General features: G+C 37.0%; 1 protein-coding gene across 2 annotated transcripts in view; it reads right to left on the reverse strand.

Moving 5' to 3' along the window:
- Positions 1-21,198, reverse strand: part of fip1l1a (FIP1 like 1a) — a 28,428-nt gene that overhangs the window by 6,921 nt on the left and 309 nt on the right. For both annotated transcript variants that reach the window (XM_081378880.1, XM_081378881.1), the window contains exons 2-13: positions 19,840-19,885; positions 18,294-18,339; positions 18,124-18,200; positions 17,938-17,987; positions 17,321-17,413; positions 17,106-17,233; positions 16,302-16,342; positions 13,456-13,555; positions 13,250-13,382; positions 7,913-7,964; positions 1,673-1,734; positions 215-419 (exon numbers count right to left, since the gene is read on the reverse strand). In XM_081378880.1, the coding sequence (XP_081235006.1) occupies positions 215-419; positions 1,673-1,734; positions 7,913-7,964; positions 13,250-13,382; positions 13,456-13,555; positions 16,302-16,342; positions 17,106-17,233; positions 17,321-17,413; positions 17,938-17,987; positions 18,124-18,200; positions 18,294-18,339; positions 19,840-19,885 (1,033 nt within the window). The remainder of the gene's footprint in view (positions 1-214; positions 420-1,672; positions 1,735-7,912; positions 7,965-13,249; positions 13,383-13,455; positions 13,556-16,301; positions 16,343-17,105; positions 17,234-17,320; positions 17,414-17,937; positions 17,988-18,123; positions 18,201-18,293; positions 18,340-19,839; positions 19,886-21,198) is intronic.

Raw genomic sequence — 21,198 nt, forward strand, 5'->3', positions numbered from 1 at the left:
TAATACTGATGACTCAACTTGCACTACACAGATTTTTATCCAATCAAATGCTCTCAAGAATGAGAATGACCCTCTCCCGAATCACCTCATCTGGTAATTATTTTGTTTCAATAAGAAATGCATTGACACGAAAGAAAACTGCACTGGTCAAGAAATTTCACAGATCTTACAAACAGCTCCAATTAAATATCCAACTGTTGATTGGCTGTTTTACCTTCTGTGGTCTTGGGAGGATGGACTGTGTTCTCGATCTGTTTCTCTGTACCGCTCTCTCTCACGTTCTCGCTCTGTCTTGTGCCCTCTTTCTCTGGTTTTCTCTCTCACCCTTTCTTTGTTATGACGGGAGTAGTTTTCCCATGCCTTGTCACTTTCTATTACACCAGGCCAGGAAGCCACGCCCATTACAGGTGAGTACACACCTGGAAAAAAGAAAACATGAAATTATTTAAGAAGCAGATACAAATCGATATCTATTGATTTCTTGTATGAGTGAATAATAATAAATGTGTGAAATATATAATATAATGTAATGTAACAATTACAGTAGTGATATTAAACATCAAAGTTATATATATATATATATAAAAAATAATCAATCTGGAATGACCATAAACTCTGATCTGACATTTTATAATATCACACAATCAAGCCAGTTCAAATCTGTCCTAAAGGTATGACAGTTTTATGTAGCACATTTTTGCTGAATATTTAAACAACACATTTGAGACAGATGGCAGGATAACAGCTTGCTATATAACAAGCAATGCTATTGCTTTCTCTCTGTCTCTCTTTCACACACAAACACGCATACGGCAATCACTGAAAGCTCACGGTGACAATAACGGCTTTAGTCTCTTGAGTACGCCCAAATCATTACAACACGCAGAGGTTAACAAGGCCACAAATTTTCTGACATGCTCATTTTTCTGTGTACGTATGTCCTTGTTAACCTCTGCCAACAATAATGATGTGTGCTGGACTGCAGTGGAAATGCTTGCAGTGCATTTCTATGCTCAGTGGCTGGAAACGTATCCCTCCACAGTTGTACAGGACCTGTGTGTGTGTGTAGTGATGATGAGAGAGTGTTGAGTATATTAACGCTTTGTATGCAGTTCTACACTCTGTTGTCGTCACCAACCGCCCCTCCCTAAGCGTCCTGATATGAAGAAAAAAGCTCTGTGACGTTTGTGGCTGTTGGTGTGTGGCTGTGCAGTTGTGTTTGTGTGAGAAGAAACTCTTCTTTTCGCAGAGTGTTTGATGCTCCAATTAAGACGGTCCAAATGCAGGTTCCAAATGAAATAATTTCCCACTATTCGCTACAAGGCTTTGGAAAATCCACAAGGAAATGTTCCTCAAACACAGACTTAAAAAAACATACACAAAAACATTAAAAGGTTTCCTTTCCCTCCCACACAGAAAATGTAGGAGCCAATGAAAACTCACAATGTTCCATTAGCAAGTATATTTCATTTCCCATATGTCCCAAATTTATTTTCAGGGCCTAAACTTTGAATCACATCACTATATAAAAATGATGATTATTAAGTAAAAACTGGCATAGAACCAAAGGTGATGAAATTCTTAGAACAATCATTCAACGAAATATGCATAGGCTACTCAATACTCATTGCAGGTGTAGTGCATATATTTCATAGACTTTCAATATTCATACCTGCAGTAAAAGGGTAATGTGGAGCTGAGCGTCGATCATAGCCTCCTGCTAAATGTCCACTACTGTGATGAGAAAGATAATGTTAGTGACAAAAGTGTGGCTCAAAAATCCACTATTTTGCATTTTTCTAATTTGTTTTATAAAAAAAAAAAAAAAAAAATATATATATATATATATATATATATATATAAATATATATATATATATATAAATATATATATAAATATATATATATATATATAAATATATATAAATATATATATATATATATATATATATATATATATATATATATATATATATATATATATATATATATATATATATATATATATTAAAACCATTTGGATGCACATACACACTCATTTTAATCTTTCTCTTTCAGGAAAAAATGGTGGCGTAACATCAAGTATGATTGACTTAGGACCCTTATAAACAAAAACGAAGGAGTGTTAAAGATAAAATAATAATAATAATAATCATTTAATTAAAAAATCATTTGCTCTTACAGCACCCAGAGCAGACAAGACCCTATTGCTTTTAACTAACAAAAAAGATAAAGGAATAAATAGAGCATACCAACAAAATATGCAAAAAGTAAGAGAATAAAGGGGCAGACAGAACTTTTCTCTATGATCAAAAGACTTTCCTCTGTTTCAGAGCTCAATTTCCTCATTGTTTGATGTTACTGGCATTAACTCAAAGTGCAGCATGTGCCCCGGTAACGTGCCAGCAGTGTGTGACTGTGTGTGATTATGTGAGCAGATACTGCTCAGGCAAACAAGCCATTGCCATAAACCCTCACTGCCTGCCCTGCTTCCGGGGCGTTCTATACTGGAGTAGAAGCTGAGTGTGTGTGAGAGAAATCGCATCCAACAGGACTCCTTGTGGCCAGGTGTTGGTGCACAGATTCTATTAATATCTCTGGAAAAGATGTTGCTGTTCTGGTTTCTCTTTCTCTTTGTCTTTCTCCCTTCCTGAATCCCACTTCCTCTATTCTCTCGCTTACGAATCCTTTTAAATTCAGCCAGCTACAGTTTTTCATTGTTGCTCTGTCTATACACATCAGAACAGACTAAAGGAGATGAGAGGAGGAATTTATGATAATCGATGTTAGATGATCTGGCAGTTACAGTCTCATCTCACCCCTGAGGTAAGCTTTAATTAGCGCCTGGATCATTAAGACAGCTAATCACTACAGAATTTGACCCTGATGGCCTCACACTAATGGCTGCGCAAACATGCAGTAGGCTGCTTCAAGTTCTAAGTGCTATCAAGTTATTAAAACAGTAACACTTTACAATAAGGTTTCATTAGTTAACATTACTTAACTATTTTAGATAACATGAACTAATAATGACCAATACTTCTACAGCATTTATTAATCTTAGTTAATGTTAGTTAATTTCAACATTTACTAATATATTATGGAAATCACACATTGTATTTGTTATTTGTTTACATTAGTTATACCATGGTCTGGGTGAATACTCGATTCTGATTGGCTGCAGGGTGTCCATTAAAAAGTGATAATGTACACCTAGGAAAGGCGTCCCGTCAATTTGCCTGATGACAGTTCTAAATGATTGCGCTGGCTCAAACTCACTGATCAACTGCTGCGGTCGGGTCGCTGTGACCACGTTGCTTGGCAACGCCTGTATACGGGAGATATTTAATAGTGCGCTCGACTTAAATAAAAACCCTGACGATTTTTACTCTAAAACACATTAAAGTATTATTAACTGATTAAATATTTCTTTCTTTCGTAAGTGACCATGGTATAAGCGGGTAAATGCCCTTCGAGGTGTCTATTGTCAGGTATTAATGGACTCCGCTGCGCGTCGGACGGTTCACGCCTCGCCGTCGTCCATTAATACCTGATAATGGACACCTCGTCGGGCATTAACCCTTACTTATTACATGGCTTGGTTGAATTCTAATGTAGAATGCGGTCTGTTATTTCTTGATAACAGGCCGCTGCTAAGTATAACACACCGTTGCCATGAAAAACAGAATGTTGCTATGGACGCAGGATTCTAACCGTAGAGATGGAACGGACTATTTTCTTTAGCAGAAACAATACAATCTTTTTTAAATCAATAAACTCCTTTTTAAATCAATATTTTGCGTCAAATTATTGATTTATTTGGTAGGTAACCATGTAATAAGCGGGATAATGTAGAGTGAGGTGGTTGTTATAGCGAATACAACCCATTCAGGCTGATCGAAGATCCCTCTGCTTCGCGTACATTAACTAATGTTAACAAATGAGACCTTTTTGTAAAGTGTTACCATTAAAACAATTATTATTGACATTCCACAACATGTGATGAGGGATTGATGGCAAATAATGAAACTATACTGGATGTGGATGCTAAGACTCAACACATCTAAATCAAACCCACGGATGAAAGCAATCTGCACTTAATGTAAAATGATCGCCTCTTCCTAGAAATGGACTGTGGATTCTTTTTGATGACTGGAGAGCCAAGGCATGATACATTTAAAGCAGAAGGAAAGGTGCTATGCTTTTAAAATAATCTCCCAGAGAACCTTGTGGCCTATTTTAGTGGCCGGTTGCATAAACTGATTAGCCTAGTCTTAAAAGTTTTAGTTAAATGCCTAGTTAAAAGTTTTTCTTCAAAACTGGTCCTAACTTTTTAAAGCCAGTTACATAAAAAGGTAGATCGGTCTAATTTGAATTGGAAAAGTAAGACTGATTATCTCTTGTCTAACTGCTAGTTCTTAAGACACGGTCTTAACATAGTGGCTAAGTTTATGCAACTGGCCCCAGGGTGTCCCTCAGGGCTTTGTACAAGGACCCTTTATATTTACAATATTCTCCCAGCATGTGATGTTTATGTGTGAAAAATGAGCATGCATGTGACAGAGAGGACAGAAAAGAAGGGAGAAAAGAAGAAAAGTGAGTTTTTTTGGAGTGATGGTAGTAGAGGAAGTGATTCATGAATTATACAGTTGTTGGCTGGCAGGGTTCGGATGAACGGAAACTCCTCCAAGGATGTTTGGACTTGGCAGAGAGACTGAGACGTGAGAAGAACCATTCTTTAAACAACAGAAAAAGGACTGAAAAAAGCAAACTTGAGGATCAGGAAATGGGAAAAAAAATGGAGGGAGTTGGGTCAGAAGAGGGTGAAAAAGGATAAAATTAGCACAGAGAAGTAGATAGTCTGCTGCCATTTTGGTTCTTTCAATCCACCTTATTTTTTAACGCGGAAGTAAGCTATTTTCCGTGAATGTGCGAGACTTCCGGTTCATTAGCCGCAATAAGGAAATAACGAGAAGAACAACAAAGTGCAGTGAATGGTAAAACTGTTTGCGCTACAAACCAGCATGTTCATGATTAAGCCAGTACATTAAAATAACAGGGTAAGAAATACCAGTTTGCAATATCAAGCAGCATAATGAGCTTTTTTGTGTAACTGGAAGCAGATGACATCGGAAGCCAGACACATTCAATTTACAAATGCCATTTGTAAATGTACTCATCATTTGTACGTGAAAAATACGGTGGATAGGACATAAATGACAGTCAATTGAGAGAAGTCAGAGCTTTCATAAAATTTGCCATTACAAGCTCCACAAAGACATGAACAGAGAATAAATCCACATGACTCATGCTGATGCTTAACGAAGATGTGAACAAAGCAGAAATCCATTTAAAACCCACACTAATGCCTTTCAAAAGTGGGGAAACACAGATGTCACTTATCAGTAGCAAAGTGTGTATTCAGATTTAGAAAGAACCTCCTTCTTAAACTGTCACTAAACAGTCATATTACTTAAATTACTAGCAAGCTCACAACTGTTATTTCACCAATGGACAGGCAGACACTTCCAGTATCATACACAAAATAATATACAGGGTGGGCCATTTATATGGATACACCGCAATAACATGGGAATGGTTGGTGATATTAAAGTCCTGTTTGTGGCACATTAGTATATGTGAGGGGGCAATCTCCTCAAGATGGGTGGTGACCATGACATATACTAATGTGCCACAAACAGGACTTTAATATCACCAACCATTCCCATGTTATTACGGTGTATCCATATAAATGGCCCACCCTGTACAATTTTCTATAATTATAAAAAATAAAATCTGCATATATATTTTAAAATAAATCACAAAAATATGCGTATAAGTATTTATAAACCTAGTAATATATACCTATTGTTTAGGAAATGTCATGATTCCCCAGAAGCCTTAAAAGAATTGGCACTGAACCACTCAAATGTTCTGCAGATGATGACGCCTGTCAAACTGTGAGGGGAGTGAATCTAGAAATAAAGTAAGTGAGGGGGGAGATAGACAGGCAGAGACTTGGCTGTTTGTCTTGGGGAGAAAGGGAGGAAGAGTATAAGGCATAGATGGATGGGGAGTTCTGGATGCCTGTAAACAGGAGGCCAGAGGCACAAACATGGCCACCCTGTCTGTGTCTCTCTCTGCCTTATTTGGCGTTTGACTGGGTCAAGGATGGCTTTTTAACCGTATTTTAGTTTTAAGAAGATAAGTTATGGCGTCAGAGAGCTGAGAGGCATACAAGTACAAAGAGACAAACACACACACACACACACACACACGCACACACACACACACACACACACACACACACACGCGTGCACACGCGCACACGCGCACACACACGCGCACACACGCGCGCACACACGCGCACACACACTTAACCACCTAAAACACACGTTTGATATCTTCCAAGCACAGAGATGAGCTGGAAGAGCCTGTTCAAACTGAATAAGTAATTCTGTGTGTATGGAAGAAAGACAGTCACAGTGGATTAACTGAAGCAGATGGGAGTTTAGTGCTTTTGTCTTGATTTCTCTTCTTCTAAGTCTGGGGTGAAACTTTGATGAGCTGCCCTACATACTTTCATGCAGGAACAGAGACAGAAGTAACGACTCTGACAGAGTGAAAAAAAATTTTTTGTAGTTGCAGCCTAGTTTTACTGTCCCATAAACTCCATGAAGGCTGCCAATCACAGCTTTAGGAAGAGTCAATCATCTCTGTCATGAGGGACACTGAATGAATGAGTCCCATAACTTTTAAACTTGCTTTACTTTCTTGTTTTAATCTCATGGGCATCTTTGTATTCCTTATGTGATATTTCATTTTGTTAATAACAATCTGCCATACTGTATAATAGTCTGCTAAAAGAAAATATTGTGCCAACATGTAGCAGCATTTACTTGCCTGTCTTGTTTGGATTCTTTAAGCATACAATTCACAAACTATGAAAATAAGGCAATAGGAATGACTATAACTATGATTCCATCCAAGTTGTGAAATGTACACTACCATTCAAAAGTTTGGGGTCAGTCAGATTTTTTTTTTTTAAATGGACAGTTAAGACATTTATAATGCTAGTATAGATCAAGATTTCGATTTCAAATAACTGCTGTTCTTTTAAACTTTCTATTCATCAAAGAATTCTGAAAACGTACCATGATTTCTACAAAAAATATTAAGCAGCACAACTGTTTTCAACATTGATAATAATAAGAAATGTTTCTTGAGCAGCAAAGCAGCATATTAGAAGGATTTCTGAAGGATCATGAGAAGATTGGAGTAATGTGGCTGAAAATACATCATAAATTATATTTTAAAATACAAAACAGCTATTTAAAAAATAAAATGTAAAAAAAAAAAAGTGAATAAAGCATTTCTATCCCATGAATTCCATCATAATTTATGTGCATGGTTCCTACCACATAAACTATTTATTCACTTCCAAGGTAAAGTGTATTCGTTTATATTTATTTTGGGGTTTTATTTTCCGTTTACAATTTATGTAATACATTTTGATTTTATAAATTAAAAACGTATAAAATGTATAAATGGACACTTGACTAATGACTTCATCTGAATATTAACTGGTTAAACTGGATTATTAGAGGTTATTGAATAAGGCAGAGGTGTTCTGCAATGATGCAACATTATTAAGTCTCTTTCACAGACTCTACCTCTTTGTCTCTCCAATTCTTTCTCTGTCTTTCTTTTTCTCCCTCTTTTGCTTGTATAGTGACCTGCTATGTTCTTGCTTTCTCTGTCTGCTATACCTCCTCTGTCTCACTCTCCAGTATCTATGTGAGATCAACCTGGACACATACACACACATGATCCATATATCATACACAAACCCTTCTATAATGCTTAACAATCAATCATTAATGGAAAAAAAACACTTCAAAATAAACACTTACCTATCTAATGTTGGTATCATAGGTGGAGGGGCACCGGGAGGTAATGGGAAACCTGAAACGGCAGGCATAAACAGACATTATGTGAAAAATGATATGGTGAAATAGCATAAAAAAAGGAGAAATATTAAAATCGTGTGCATGGTGTACATACTTCTTCAAACACCAAAATGAGATTTCATTTAGTATAGCAAATGCATGTTTGTGTGTATGCGTGTGTCCAGATGTCTTGACTTCAAATGACTCAACACTGTTTATGACACATCCAGACAGAATTCAACAAATGCAGCGGCCTGCAACTTTTATTGCCTTTGCTAACCGTGACCCCCCCCCCCTCCTTTAAATGAGTGCGTGAAACAAATGGGCCTTCGCAGCACCCCAAAAAACACATTCTCCCTCACATGGCTGAGACACACTTATCTGCTTTGATCACACTCAGCCACAGACTCGCAAACATTCGTGCACATCTGGGCACCATCCCCCTTTTGTTTTTCCACGGACCCCTGATGGGAGCCAGCTCCAAAAGACCGTTTTCAACAACAACAAAAACGACTGGAAAAAGGCTGAAAGAAAAACAGTAATTTGAGGAACACAGAAATCACGCAGCTCTGGTTAACACAGAACGAGGCAGAAACGCATCCCCTCAAACGCATGCATCCACTCACACAGAGCCTCGCAAATCATCTGTGTTGTCCTTGAAACTTCAGAGTCCCAGAAGAAAGCATGTACTTTGTGAACTATTCCCTAAACTGCTTTTTTCTCCCAGTATGCCTGTGGATGCTATGCTAATTTATATCAGAGTTCTGTGGCAAGCTACAAAATAGTTCAGTAAGATCCCAGATCAGCTGCTAGTGCACATGAGCACATGCTCCAAACACTGGTTCTACGCTATATACAGTAGTTTGTCATGTGTATTTTGAGCATGAGGACAAAACTGGCTACAAAAAACAAATTTGTCAAAGGTATGGTACCATTTTATAATAAACAAATACATTTGTTAACATTATTTAATGCCTTTTTGGACAATTTAAATTATAAATGTACTGAAAAGTCTATTTATGAATATATATGAAGAGTTCAGATGCAAAAGCCTCTAAGTGCCGTCTGAAATTTTCTTCTAGAATGATAATTTTTATCAAGCTCGTATATTTAAGTTCAGTAAATTCACTTAAATGGCAATGAAAATTATCTATGAATTGTCATTTAAGTGAAATTACTGAACTTAAATATACAAGCTTGATAAAAATGATCATTCTAGAAGAAAATTTCAGACGGCACTTTAGGATTTTGCATCTGAACTCTTCATATGTACTCTACCATTCAAAAGTTTGGGGTCAGTTAGTTTTTTTTAAATACATTAGTACTTTTATTCAGCAAGGATGCATAAAAATGTTCAAAAGTGACAAAGACATTTTAAACGTTACAAAAGATTTTCTTTTCAAATAAACTTATATTCATTAAAGAATCAATAATAAAAAATGTTTCTTGAGCAGCAAATAAGCATATTAGAATGATCTCTGAAGGATCATGTGACTGATGACTGGAGTAATAATGAAAATTCACCTTCGTCACCACAGGATTTTTATTTTTATTTATTTTTTATCTATATTAAAATAGAAAATAGGTTATATTAAATTGCAATAATATTTCACTATATTATTCACTATATTCAATTTTATATTCACTATTATATTCACTATATTCACCATTATTCAATTGCTATATATATATATATATATATATATATATATATATTCTGTAAAGTAGTTTATTGTTAGTTCATGTTAGCTATTGCATTAGTAGTAACATTAACATTTCTGTAATGTATTACCACATGAATGCATGAAACAAATTTCTTTACATTTTTTGAATGACAAGAGTTGACATGATTGTGATAAAAAAAAAAATTCTTCACAAATATGCGTTTGTCTCTTTTCTTCCATCTTTCTTTCGTTTCTTTCACTGAGGTTAAGAAGTTGTATAATTTAGAGCTGCTGGACCTTTTAATGAAAATATTGTGCCAAGAGTGCTTAAAAGTACTTTATGGACATTTACAACCATTAATGTCCTCTAAAAGACTCTTTTTGTACAAAAATATTTAGACTATCAGTACAAAAATGTAAAATACAAATCCTCTCCTATCAAATCTGTTATTAAAATTATGATTTGAATGGAAAAAAAGGCTCTCACTCCTCCACAACCCCATTTAATCAAAACATTCCTCTCCATCTTTTCCCCCTCTCTCTCTTTCAGCACAGCTGGGTCATTCAGCACATTACCAGTGCCACGATTGTGCTGGCATGGCACTTTTTCGTTCTTCCCGCCCTGAGCTATTTTTAGCTGCACACGGCCAGGGCCGACGCCAAGGGGGGGCATTCGTGGGCCATACCCCTCAAAAGAGTTACTTCACACTCACCCCTCCCCCCCCCACTAAATGCGAAAAGGACGCACCCAAACCAGACCTCACAGCTGAACGTGATTTCGGCAGCCGCTGGCACCCCGTAGAAATATAAATGCCCCCCGATTTATGTGCCCTGCCGGCAGCTCTGCACACAGCACATTAGCAACACAAACTAAACAGCGTGGCCATAACGGTACAGTGATATCCACAGGGGGAATGAGTCCGAAAGAGAGGCCTATAACTTAAAGATGGGGAGGTGGGCTTATTCTTTGATAAAATGAAAATGGCCCGTTCTGGATTAAAGGCTGAACTTCAAAGGCTGGGCCTGACCAGGAAGTTTGATATTTTGACTGTATTAAAAAGGATGAGTTGGTCCTAAAAAAGGGGATGATGGGTGAGTCTAAGTAAGAGGTCTGAGTGGGCTGGAGGAGGAGTGGTGAGATTTGGCAGGAGGCGATTTCTGATGGGGCTTTGAAGCAGAAGAGGAGAAGAGTTAAGAGAGCTCAACTATAGACTTCCTGTTGAAAGTGAGGCGGAGCAGCATCTGAGCAGGAAGTTAGCCAAGCTGAGAGCCAGCAAGCCTGCGCTGCAGAGGAAAACCTGGAGAGAATTACACACACCTGGATATAGACGCACTAGCTCAAGCGCACATGTTGTCAGACTCCAACAGAGACACATGCACGCTCAATATTTAGTCACTGTCAAATGATACATGCACAGCTGCTGCAGTGCATCTGGTTTAGCACTGAACTCTAACCTTGAACCGAAGCATAAACATCATTTTGGGGCATCATGGGGCATTTCACTGCATTGCCCTAGTGTGCAATATTTTAACACAGAGAACACATTAAAGGGTTAGTTCACCCAAAAAAAATTATTTCTGTCATTAATTACTCACCCTCATGTCGTTCCAAACGCGCAAGTCCTTCGTTCATCTTCGAAAACACAAATGAAGATATTTTTGATGAAATCTTAGAGCTTTTTGGCCCTCCATAGACTGCAACGTAATTAACACTTTCAAGGCCCAGAAAGGTGGGATTATTGTAAACAGTCCTGTGGGACTACAGTGGACTATGTAAACAGCGTCAGAGACTGACACAGAAGAAAATAAATTGTTGAATAAAGTCATAATTTTTGTTTTGTTTTTTTACCCACAAACAGTATTCTCGTCGCTTCATAACATTAAGGTTGAATCACAGTAGTCACATGGACTATAATGGATCACTTGGATGTGGCTGTGTATAAGAGGTCAAAACGATATAAATACTGTTCGTTTTCTCACACAAACCGCTCATTTCGTGTCTTAGGCCATCAATGTGTACTTACAATGGGGAATTGTTTAATTTGGACGATGGGGAATTGTTTTAATTTGGACTCTGTGCATGCTCTTTGAGACAGTGACCATAGACCTGCATTATATGACTGACAGACAAGAACGGTTTGACCTAAAAATATCAAAATTGAAACTACTGCGGAAAAAAAGACACCTACATCTTGGATGCCCTTGAGGTAAGCTAAAACATACCAAAAATTTATTTCAAAGTGAACTATCCCTTTAACAATGTCTTTACAACCTTTCTGGGCCTTGAAAGTGGTTGTTGCGTTGCTGTCTAGGGAGGGAACAGAAAGCTCTCGGATTTCATCAAAAATATCTTAATTTGTGTCCCAAAGAGTAACGAAGGTCTTACGGATTTGGAACGAAATGAGGGTAATTAATGACAGAAGATCCATTTTTAGGTGAACTAATAACCCTTTAACAAATATACAAACTATTTCATGAGGCAAGGGATGTAGATTCAGTGCAGTTTGTTATATGATACCTGGCAAAAATAAACTTAATTTTTAAAGCGCACTAATAAGACATGTGTTTAGGATATTAAGGTTCTCTTCAGACCAGGAGAAGGCAGCAGGTTGCTCAACATGGGTGTGAATCAAACACATCATGGATACATGTTGTCATGGCAACCGCAAATTCCCGACCATATGTACAATGCAGTGCAATGAAAACATCAACACAACCTTTGACCTCCCTTGGGCTGTTTGAAAATGTGCTGGTATTAGGTCAAAAAAGGTCCAGCTTTATCCACCACTTGGATCATACACGTACATTTTAAAAAATGAGATCTATTATGTTTTTATTTAAAGACTTATTGTGTGTATATATATGTATTGTTGGGGGTTGGTAAGATTTTTTACTGTTTTTGAAAAAAAAAAAGCTCACCAAGGCTGTATTTATTTGATCCAAAATACAGTAAAACCAGTAATATTGTCAAAAAATTTTTTTTTTAATTATTAAATATATTTTATAATGTAATTTTTTCCTGTGCTAATTTCAGCATAATTACCCCAGTCTTTAGTGTCACATTATCCTTCAGAAATCATTCTAACATGCCGGTTTAATGCTAAAGAAACATATCTTATTATTATCAATGATGAAAACAGTTGTGCTGCTTAATATTTTGCAGAAACCAAAATACATTTATTTTTAGGATTCTATGATGAATTAAAAAAAAAAAACAGAAAATAATCTTTTGTAACACTATAAATGTCTTTACTGTCACTTTTGATCAAATTAGTGCATCCTTGCTAAATAAAATAATGAATTCCCTAATTTTTGAACGGTAAATTATTACAATAATAAATTATTCAAAAATATAACTTAAAAACCTTCAATTTAACCTTAGCATTATGAGGATTGACCCGATTGTTATGAGACTTATATTTAATATGATGGTTAATATGCAGGACTGTGTCTTTTCTGATGTGTTCTGCTTGATTTTGGAACTATTATGAGTGAGAGATTTGCTCAAGGACAAGTTGAAGAAAAACCTGCAATGTCGTAGCATTCACATGCTACTACGTCACTACAGAGCATGGGCCAGTCCCTTTTCTGCTGACACAGTGAGTGTGCATGAGTGTACAGTATGGAGCTCGCTTACCGGGTGGTGGTATAAGGGGGGGTGTGGTGCTGATGGAGGGAGGAGGGAAAGGTGGAGGTGGGATGTTTGGAGGAAAGAAGGGCAACCGCTTTGGGGAGGATGGCTTTGTGTCCGAGGATTGCTCTGAAACGACCTGAAATACACACATATAACACAGACATATGAGATCAGTACTCTTTATGTCCATCAAGCACGCAAAAACACACCTGGATGTTATTTTCATCCGTGCTGTGACGTCTTCGGCCTTCCACTCGACTGATGGTCCCTGCATGTCCTCCAATAACATTGATCGAACCGCTCGACTTCCTGTTCACACCCACACACATAAATCAAAGTCAGATCATTATGTTGAGTCCATATGTGTGAGTGAGGAGGATTAAATGGCTTGCAGTGTGCAGTGCACATTTTATTAACACAAAAGATCCTGGCACTTTTTTTTGGTTCTATAACACTTAGCACGCAGAGAAACACATGCAACCTCAGTCAACGCTATTTTCTTGCTGATCTGGGAAATCTCCTCTCATGTGCACGACAATATTTTTAGCTCATGTACACACAGCAGTTACACACTTGGGTGAATGTGTGCCGTGCTAGTCATCACCATTCATAAATCTTCAAGTCCCCTGAAACGTGGCTACAAATATTTTCAGTAATGCACAAATGAACAAGGCAATAACCTATTTCAGTCACTAAAAATTCATCAAATAAAACAGAGCGCATTAATATTGCATCGGACATTACGCATGCTGCAAGAAAGTAAGCGTTCAAGCGTCCAAGTAAAGGTCAGCCTGTCTTCAAAAGTCTCTGTCATTGTTCGTGTTCTGATGGTGAAGTTTCGGACAGAGTCAACTACAGAAAAACAAAACAAATTAAAAGCATGAAATTGACTCACTTCTGGTGTCACCTACTTTCAGCAGACACAACAGTGGATTTAAGTGCTACCCTCTCATGATTTGAAAAAAAAAATGGACATTAAAAATTCACAGTCTGCTCTCATCGCATGCTCTGTGTATTTTAAAAAAAATACTTTCTTATAATATAATAATATATAAAAAAATAATTTCTTCACACAAAAGAATATTGTTTGTCAGATGCTGGTAACCAAACAGTTTTGACATTTAGACGTTTCTCAAAATATCTTTTTTTTAATGTTCCACAGAAGAAAGAAAATCATTAAGGTTTGGAATGACAAGAGGGTGAGTAAATAATGACAGAATATAAAAGTTTGGATGAACTATCCCTTTAAAGTTGCAAAAAGGAAGAAGCGACAGATTTTTTGTGACGTACATCGTGATTGGATTATAAGACGCGGGCGTTGCATTCAAAAATGGAGGCAGAGAAAAACAAGATTGCAGGGACAGGGTTTTAGCATATTAAATGATTGGAGAAGTCTTGCATATGTCACCAGAGAGAAGACTTACTGGAAGATCCAGATATGACATTTTGATTAAAAAAAAATTAAACATGCATTTAGAAAATGGGTTTAAATATAATTCTAATATAAAATAGATTCATAGAAATTAATATCTCATTCATAGTGTAAGCAGTCAAGCTATACCTGAATATGCACATGAACTCAAATGAACTTTTTTTGTGTGTGTGTGCAAAAACACTGCATTATAATGTAGCTGAACAAGATCGAATAACAATCTTTGTTAAGGCCCGTTCGATTCCGAAAATGCCACCTCATGCTCTGTGTTTAAACGGGCGTACTGTGACTGACTCCTGCATCCTGTCTGTGCGTGTATGTGTAATAATGAAAGCCGGACTGTTGCTTTACCCTTGAATGCTCCAGTTCATACACGTCCCCCTGAGCAAGGCATAACCTTCAACTGATCGAAGAGAAGTTCAAGGAACGGCTGATTAAAAATCACCCCCGCTAACTCCTTGCCCAGGACCAAAGGCAGTCTGGACCACCAGGACTGAACCATGGTGTGTGTGTATTTGTGTTGTGTCTCATAGAAAAGTAATAGTGAAATATTAGGAGGTTTCAACAGTCAGGATGTTTTCTTCAGGGGAGAACAGAAAACAAGAGCTGATAGAAATCAAGAGCTAAAAAGAAAAAAAGAAAGAAAGTATTAAAACCGGCGTAAACAGGGATGATAACATGCGTATGGAGCGTTTAGGACAACAGCAGAAAGCCATTATCACGAAATGCTGCTGTTACAGGGAACATGGCTGGCACACAAAGTAAATAAGAGTCCTATACTGCCCAAACAATTCAACTGCACATGATGTTTCAAGAAGAAAAATACAGAAAATGCAGACAGAAATTACATTTACATTTATTCATTTAGCAGACGCTTTCATCCAAAGTGACTTACAAATGAGAACAATAGAAGCAGTTAAACTAACAATAGGACAACAATATGCAAGTGCTATGGCCCTTCCCAGTTTAATCTAACACAGTACCTGTAGGCCTATTTTTATTTTTAAGATAATAGATATAGAATAGAAGATAAAGTGTTAGTATTAATGGATCAAGTGTTGCCGAAAAAGATGCGTCTTTAGCCGTTTCTTGAAAATGAACACGGACTCAGCCGCTCTGGTTGAGCTGGGCAGGTCATTCCAAAAGCAGGGAACAGACCAGGAAAAGGTCAGAGAAAGAGTTAAAAAAATTACATTAACTATAGCAACGCTACTTCCTCTTCATTAAAGATTCTTAATACAATTTGTTTTGCACTGTATGCAAGGCTGACTGGCCTTCTCTTACATGTTGTAAGCTGTTCCATAGTGCACCTCTTCAATTTAAATGACAGCTTATAGTGGGCTGATATATAGCCTATCGTGTGCTGAGTTTAGAAGCATCCTCTTTACTTCTGGGAAAATACTTCAAAATACCTGTAAAGGGTTTTAGGACTCAAGCCAAAGACATTGTAAACCAAAATGTTGGCTACTGTCAGTGTTTTAAAGTGACAGTTCACCAGAAAAATGAACAATCTGTTATCATCGACCCACATCTTGTTCCAAGAAAGAAAGTGTCTGAAATGTGTGTATGGGTTGGTCTGATTGGTTAACACTGATAAGTTTGATTTAGGGTTCATGTACGCACCTGGATGAGTATTCAGACAGATCACTAGAACTCTGATGCACCTGGAAAGAGAGACAGAGAGAGAGAGAGAGAGAGCACACATTCATATGAATAGACATATTCTGTGTAGACAAGTGATCTAAAACGTCTTGGGCCGTCTAAAGTGGCAGCATTTTAAGTCACCATCGATGCTTCCAAAGTAAAATGTGTTCTAAAAGGTATAAATCCAGTAAGTTGCCTCCTAAGATACCTTGTTTTATCCAAATTATAAGGTAGCTACACATGCGAAGGCAGTCCCAGAATACACTGCAACAAGCTCAATGGAAAAAATAAAAAATTTAAATCTGGCAGACACAGCAATAGAGTGGTGCAGGCCAAATCGCGGAAACAAGTTAGCATTTTAGCACGTCCGGTTCCATCGTCCAGAAGACAATGGGTTTTTTGAATGGGGTTTTGGTCAAATGGCTGAAATACAGTCTGTGGTGAACACAAGCTCATGACACTTTCACGTTTTATTCGACGACATAAAATACAGAGGCTGTCGGGGACGTTAAACGTCATCACGCTGAACAGCTAAACTCAGTTCGCTTTTACAGCCTCATTATGCTCAGTCACTTATGAGGGTTCATGACAGTTAGGATGCTCCCTTAGAAGGTAGCTGTCTATGTAGGCAGCGACCTATTTAACAAGGTATTTCACCAGGCTTTGGAACAGAGCTAGCATGTCTGAAACAGCAGTAAATGCCCTGTCACAACTAATTATCAACATCCTAGTATAAAACATCATGAGAGAAGTGAGGGCATATTTTAGATCTGCTAAATGTACCATTATTTTGCTGGATGACGACAGGCTCAGGATCTCTAGGCTCATGCGTAATCGTCTTTGTTTGTCACAGTATGCCTTCCAGGTGTCCTCATTAAAACCATAGTTAAAGTAGTCAGACAGATCCGCACCTGCGTTTATACACAACATGCGCTGTGAGAGCTTGTACTAGAGAAAACGTACATTTGAATCTGAGGTACACTAACACACACACACACCTGGTTTCCTCCATGGCTTCTCCTCAAAGGACTCCACATCCACCTGCAGGACTCTGCCTTCAGCATCCAGATCCAGCCCTCTAGACTTGGAGCCTGACTCACAGTAGATAAGACTTTAGAGGCTGCATTCTCACATACAGATCAAACCAAACCCAGAGAAATTTCCTAAAGGGATCCTTATAATAGACGTATCATTTTTATTTTTATTTTATCAAATAAATGGTCAATAAAAGGAAAGTTTTCCTTTGGAAAATGACAACCTCAGGAGGTCAAATTAAAACACAATTAGATGAGCTCTGAGCTGTATTGCTGTCTATTCATTGATAAAAATAAAAGAAAATCTATAAATTAAAGAAAAATATTAGTTTTTATAAAAACTCGAGGTGGAATACACTTAACACTGCAATATTTGTAAATACAGAGACTTTTTTTTGTTTTTTGTTTTTACTTGTTTGCAATAGGTCCAAATGATGTAATGGGGAAAATAATGCACTAAATTTGGGGCACATTACGTGTTTGGTCATTAAAATGTTCTAATATTTAAAAATAGTTTTTACTACAGAGTAATATATGAGTTGAATATCAAATCAACAGATTAATTACCTGCACTTTATTACCTGATACAGAGGACTTTATGTTCAGATTGATGGAACTGGAACCAAATGACCTACAGAGTAAACCACAAAGAGACAATTAAGTATCATTATAGCAATTTATTAGACCCAAAATGCCTTAAGACATAAGTATCTCTGTATGACATGAGAAGGCTTGACAATGTCAAAACCTCTGACGGAATTACTCACAAGCCCTGAGATCCGCCTGTTTTTATGTCACCGATGGTCACACAGACATCATCATCATCACTGTCTGATTCACTCTCCTTTGAGGGGGAAAACCAACATTATGCCCTACATTATCATGACAAAAATTCAATAAATAAAAAGTTTAAAACATGTTTTGCTAAAACAAGAACCTGGTAGCTGAGTCTATTCACACCATCCACATCACCAATCAGAGCACTGCGGAAGTAAGACATATTTTAATAACTAATTAGATTATACAATAATGCAAATGTATTGAATGATCAAAAAAAAAAGAGAGATTTAGTTACATTTTCAAACTAGGGAAAAATATGGATTAAATTTAAATAACTGACAGTTTGGGAAAGCAATTCATACACAAGAGGGTTGAAGCAAATTAACACTTTTAATAGTTGAAAAGCAAATTGAAGTGTAGGTCAGGTCAGGTGTGTTCTGTAGGAGAAACTTCATTTTCCTTCAGATGCACAGACTTCCTTTCAGCGTCATCTGCCTGTCTAATTTAATCACATGCACTAATTGAAGCTACAGAACAATAAAAATGCTTTTACACTAAGCAAAAATGGGCAATGAGCAGGATCAATTTACAAGCACATCTTTAGCTGCAGGCCTACATTAGTTTAAGTGAGGCCTATATCACTGCGGCCTCATCAGGCTTATTTAAGGCCAATGCAACGTGAGGGAAAATTCTCGCTTGGGTTTGAGTTTTGCCCCGACCCTAATGAAGGTAAAGCAATCCAACCGATGAAAAACGCTGCGTCGACTCCAAGAAACAGCTAACACGTCTCTACACTATGCTGGGAAGCAGAGGAATAAAACAATGGTTAATATTCCTTCTCATTCCTACTCCAGTGAGCAAATAAGAGGAGCTTATACTGTATTAGCTCTGTGCACATCCAATGCTGAATTTAACAAGCGTCCAAAGAGTTCCATCAGACACGCGTGGCTTGATCCAATTTCTGAGCATTTTTTTTTTTGCAAAGAGGCCTATCGGCACAGACGTGTCCCATACCCATGGTCATTACTAAGCGGTGAAATGGGCATTAAATATACACGCTTCATTTGTACACAGTTACTTCCCCTAACAGGAAATAAATGTGTCAGCCTCTCTCGTTCTGAGTCGGCACACCATTAGGTCTTGTAAACTTTCAGTTCAAATGCAAAATCAGCCGGGGCTAAAGTGACCTGAAAGTTACTGACATTGCCAGCAGCAGAAAGTCCCACAACGGCAGAGAATTTAAATGTTAATATGTGTGTGTGTGTGCGCTTGTATTATTAAATGCGGATGAAGCAGATTTGTAGATGCTAATGTAAACAAAAGTGAGGAAAAACTACTTAAAAAAAATAAAAAGGCAAACAGACATTTTGGAGAAGATTAATAAATCAACTGCCTGATTCAAGCTATGCCAACAAAATACTGCAATAATTAATCCAAAAGTCTTTTTACACCAGAGTTCAAACTATTACGCTCAGGGCTGTAGCAATCATTATAACACTTTGAGAGATTTTAGAGCTTTTATGCAGAGTTGTGAACTGTGTAGTCTACAAAAGTCTGGATAAGCATCCATTCATTCAGACTTCCATAAAAGGCCAGTGATGGTAACATGTTAGAAACTATCAACCAAGTTCCACTTCATCAAATCGCAAGTTTCTCATTGGAAACTCATCAATAGCTCGAGACATTTGCTTTGGCACACTCACCTGAACACTTCCTTTTCTGTTGTCTCTTCTTCGTCAAAATTGTCATCTATTTATGATAAAGAGATTAGCACAAGACTTGTGTTTTCACATGAAGACAGACAGATGTTGTATATAGATTGAAGTTGAAGAAGTTTATGGTTAATTAATTCTATAAAGCCTACTCTATTATATTTGATACACACATTTCCATGGCCTCTAAATGATCAATGCAATCAATACTTTGCTGAAAAACCTGTTGTACACAATCTTTCATGTCTTCTGCCAACTGACTGATAGTTTATATTTTTAGCAAATAAAATAAAAATTCTAAAAACAACCCCATACAGGTCATGGTACATGTGTCTTTTTGCTGTGAAATCTGAAATCTTTTATATCATGAGTAATATTTTTAAAAGTGAGTATCAAATATAAGAAATCAGGCTGAGTTTCCAAAAGCATCATAAGCCTAAGTTGATCATAGAGACCATTGGTGGCAATTGTTCTACGATCAACTTTTGGGAAATGCAGCCCAGATCTCTCAATAATCAATGTATTGCACTGAATGATGTGTCACATATACGTCCTCCCACAACAAAAACTACAGAGCTTTGATCATAAAACTAAGCATTTTAATATCATCTTACTAAATATTATTGATACAGTGTGACAACTGACATGTACACACAGTATGCAAGTAGTAGTAGTGTGTAATAAATATATCTTTACATTACAAGCCAATAATTTCATATTTTAGCCATATACATATCAGCAAGTGCATGATACACAACACAAAACAACAACTAAAAAAAAAAACTGTCAAAACACATATGAGGGACTTCACATGAATCAAAAAAGTTATCAGATGGTGGAATCAATTTCATAATGTAAAATGCAGCCAGTTTAAGAACGGATCACTTCAAGACCATTTTAAAACCTGATATTCAGAATGTAATCTCTACATTAGATTATATATATTATTTTTTTCTTCACTCTGATTCCTCTAAATTGAACATGATACAGCATTTTTCATGACCTTTTTGCCATTTTACATGAAAAATGAATTAACAAATAAAACAAACAAACAAATAACCAAATAGAGTTTAAAATTAACTGATTTTAAATGTAGCAACACTTAGATTATGTTATGTTAGGTGTGTAAATGTATTTATGGCATATCTCTGTAGGGTAGATTTGAAAGTAAATGTTACGAAAAGCGTGCAGCTGGATAAATAACGGTCTCTCTCTGTTGTAATAAACTTAGGGTCAGATTCCTGATTAAAAACGTATGCTTTTGGTTTGGCAGATGTTGGTCTGGTCAGCTTATTTTCATCTCATCGCGAGGACGCTGGATTGCCTTCAGTCAGTTTTAAAGTTTGATAG

The sequence above is a fragment of the Scardinius erythrophthalmus genome (genome assembly GCF_964197995.2).
Source record: "Scardinius erythrophthalmus genome assembly, chromosome: 11".
Lineage (NCBI taxonomy): Eukaryota > Metazoa > Chordata > Actinopteri > Cypriniformes > Leuciscidae > Scardinius > Scardinius erythrophthalmus.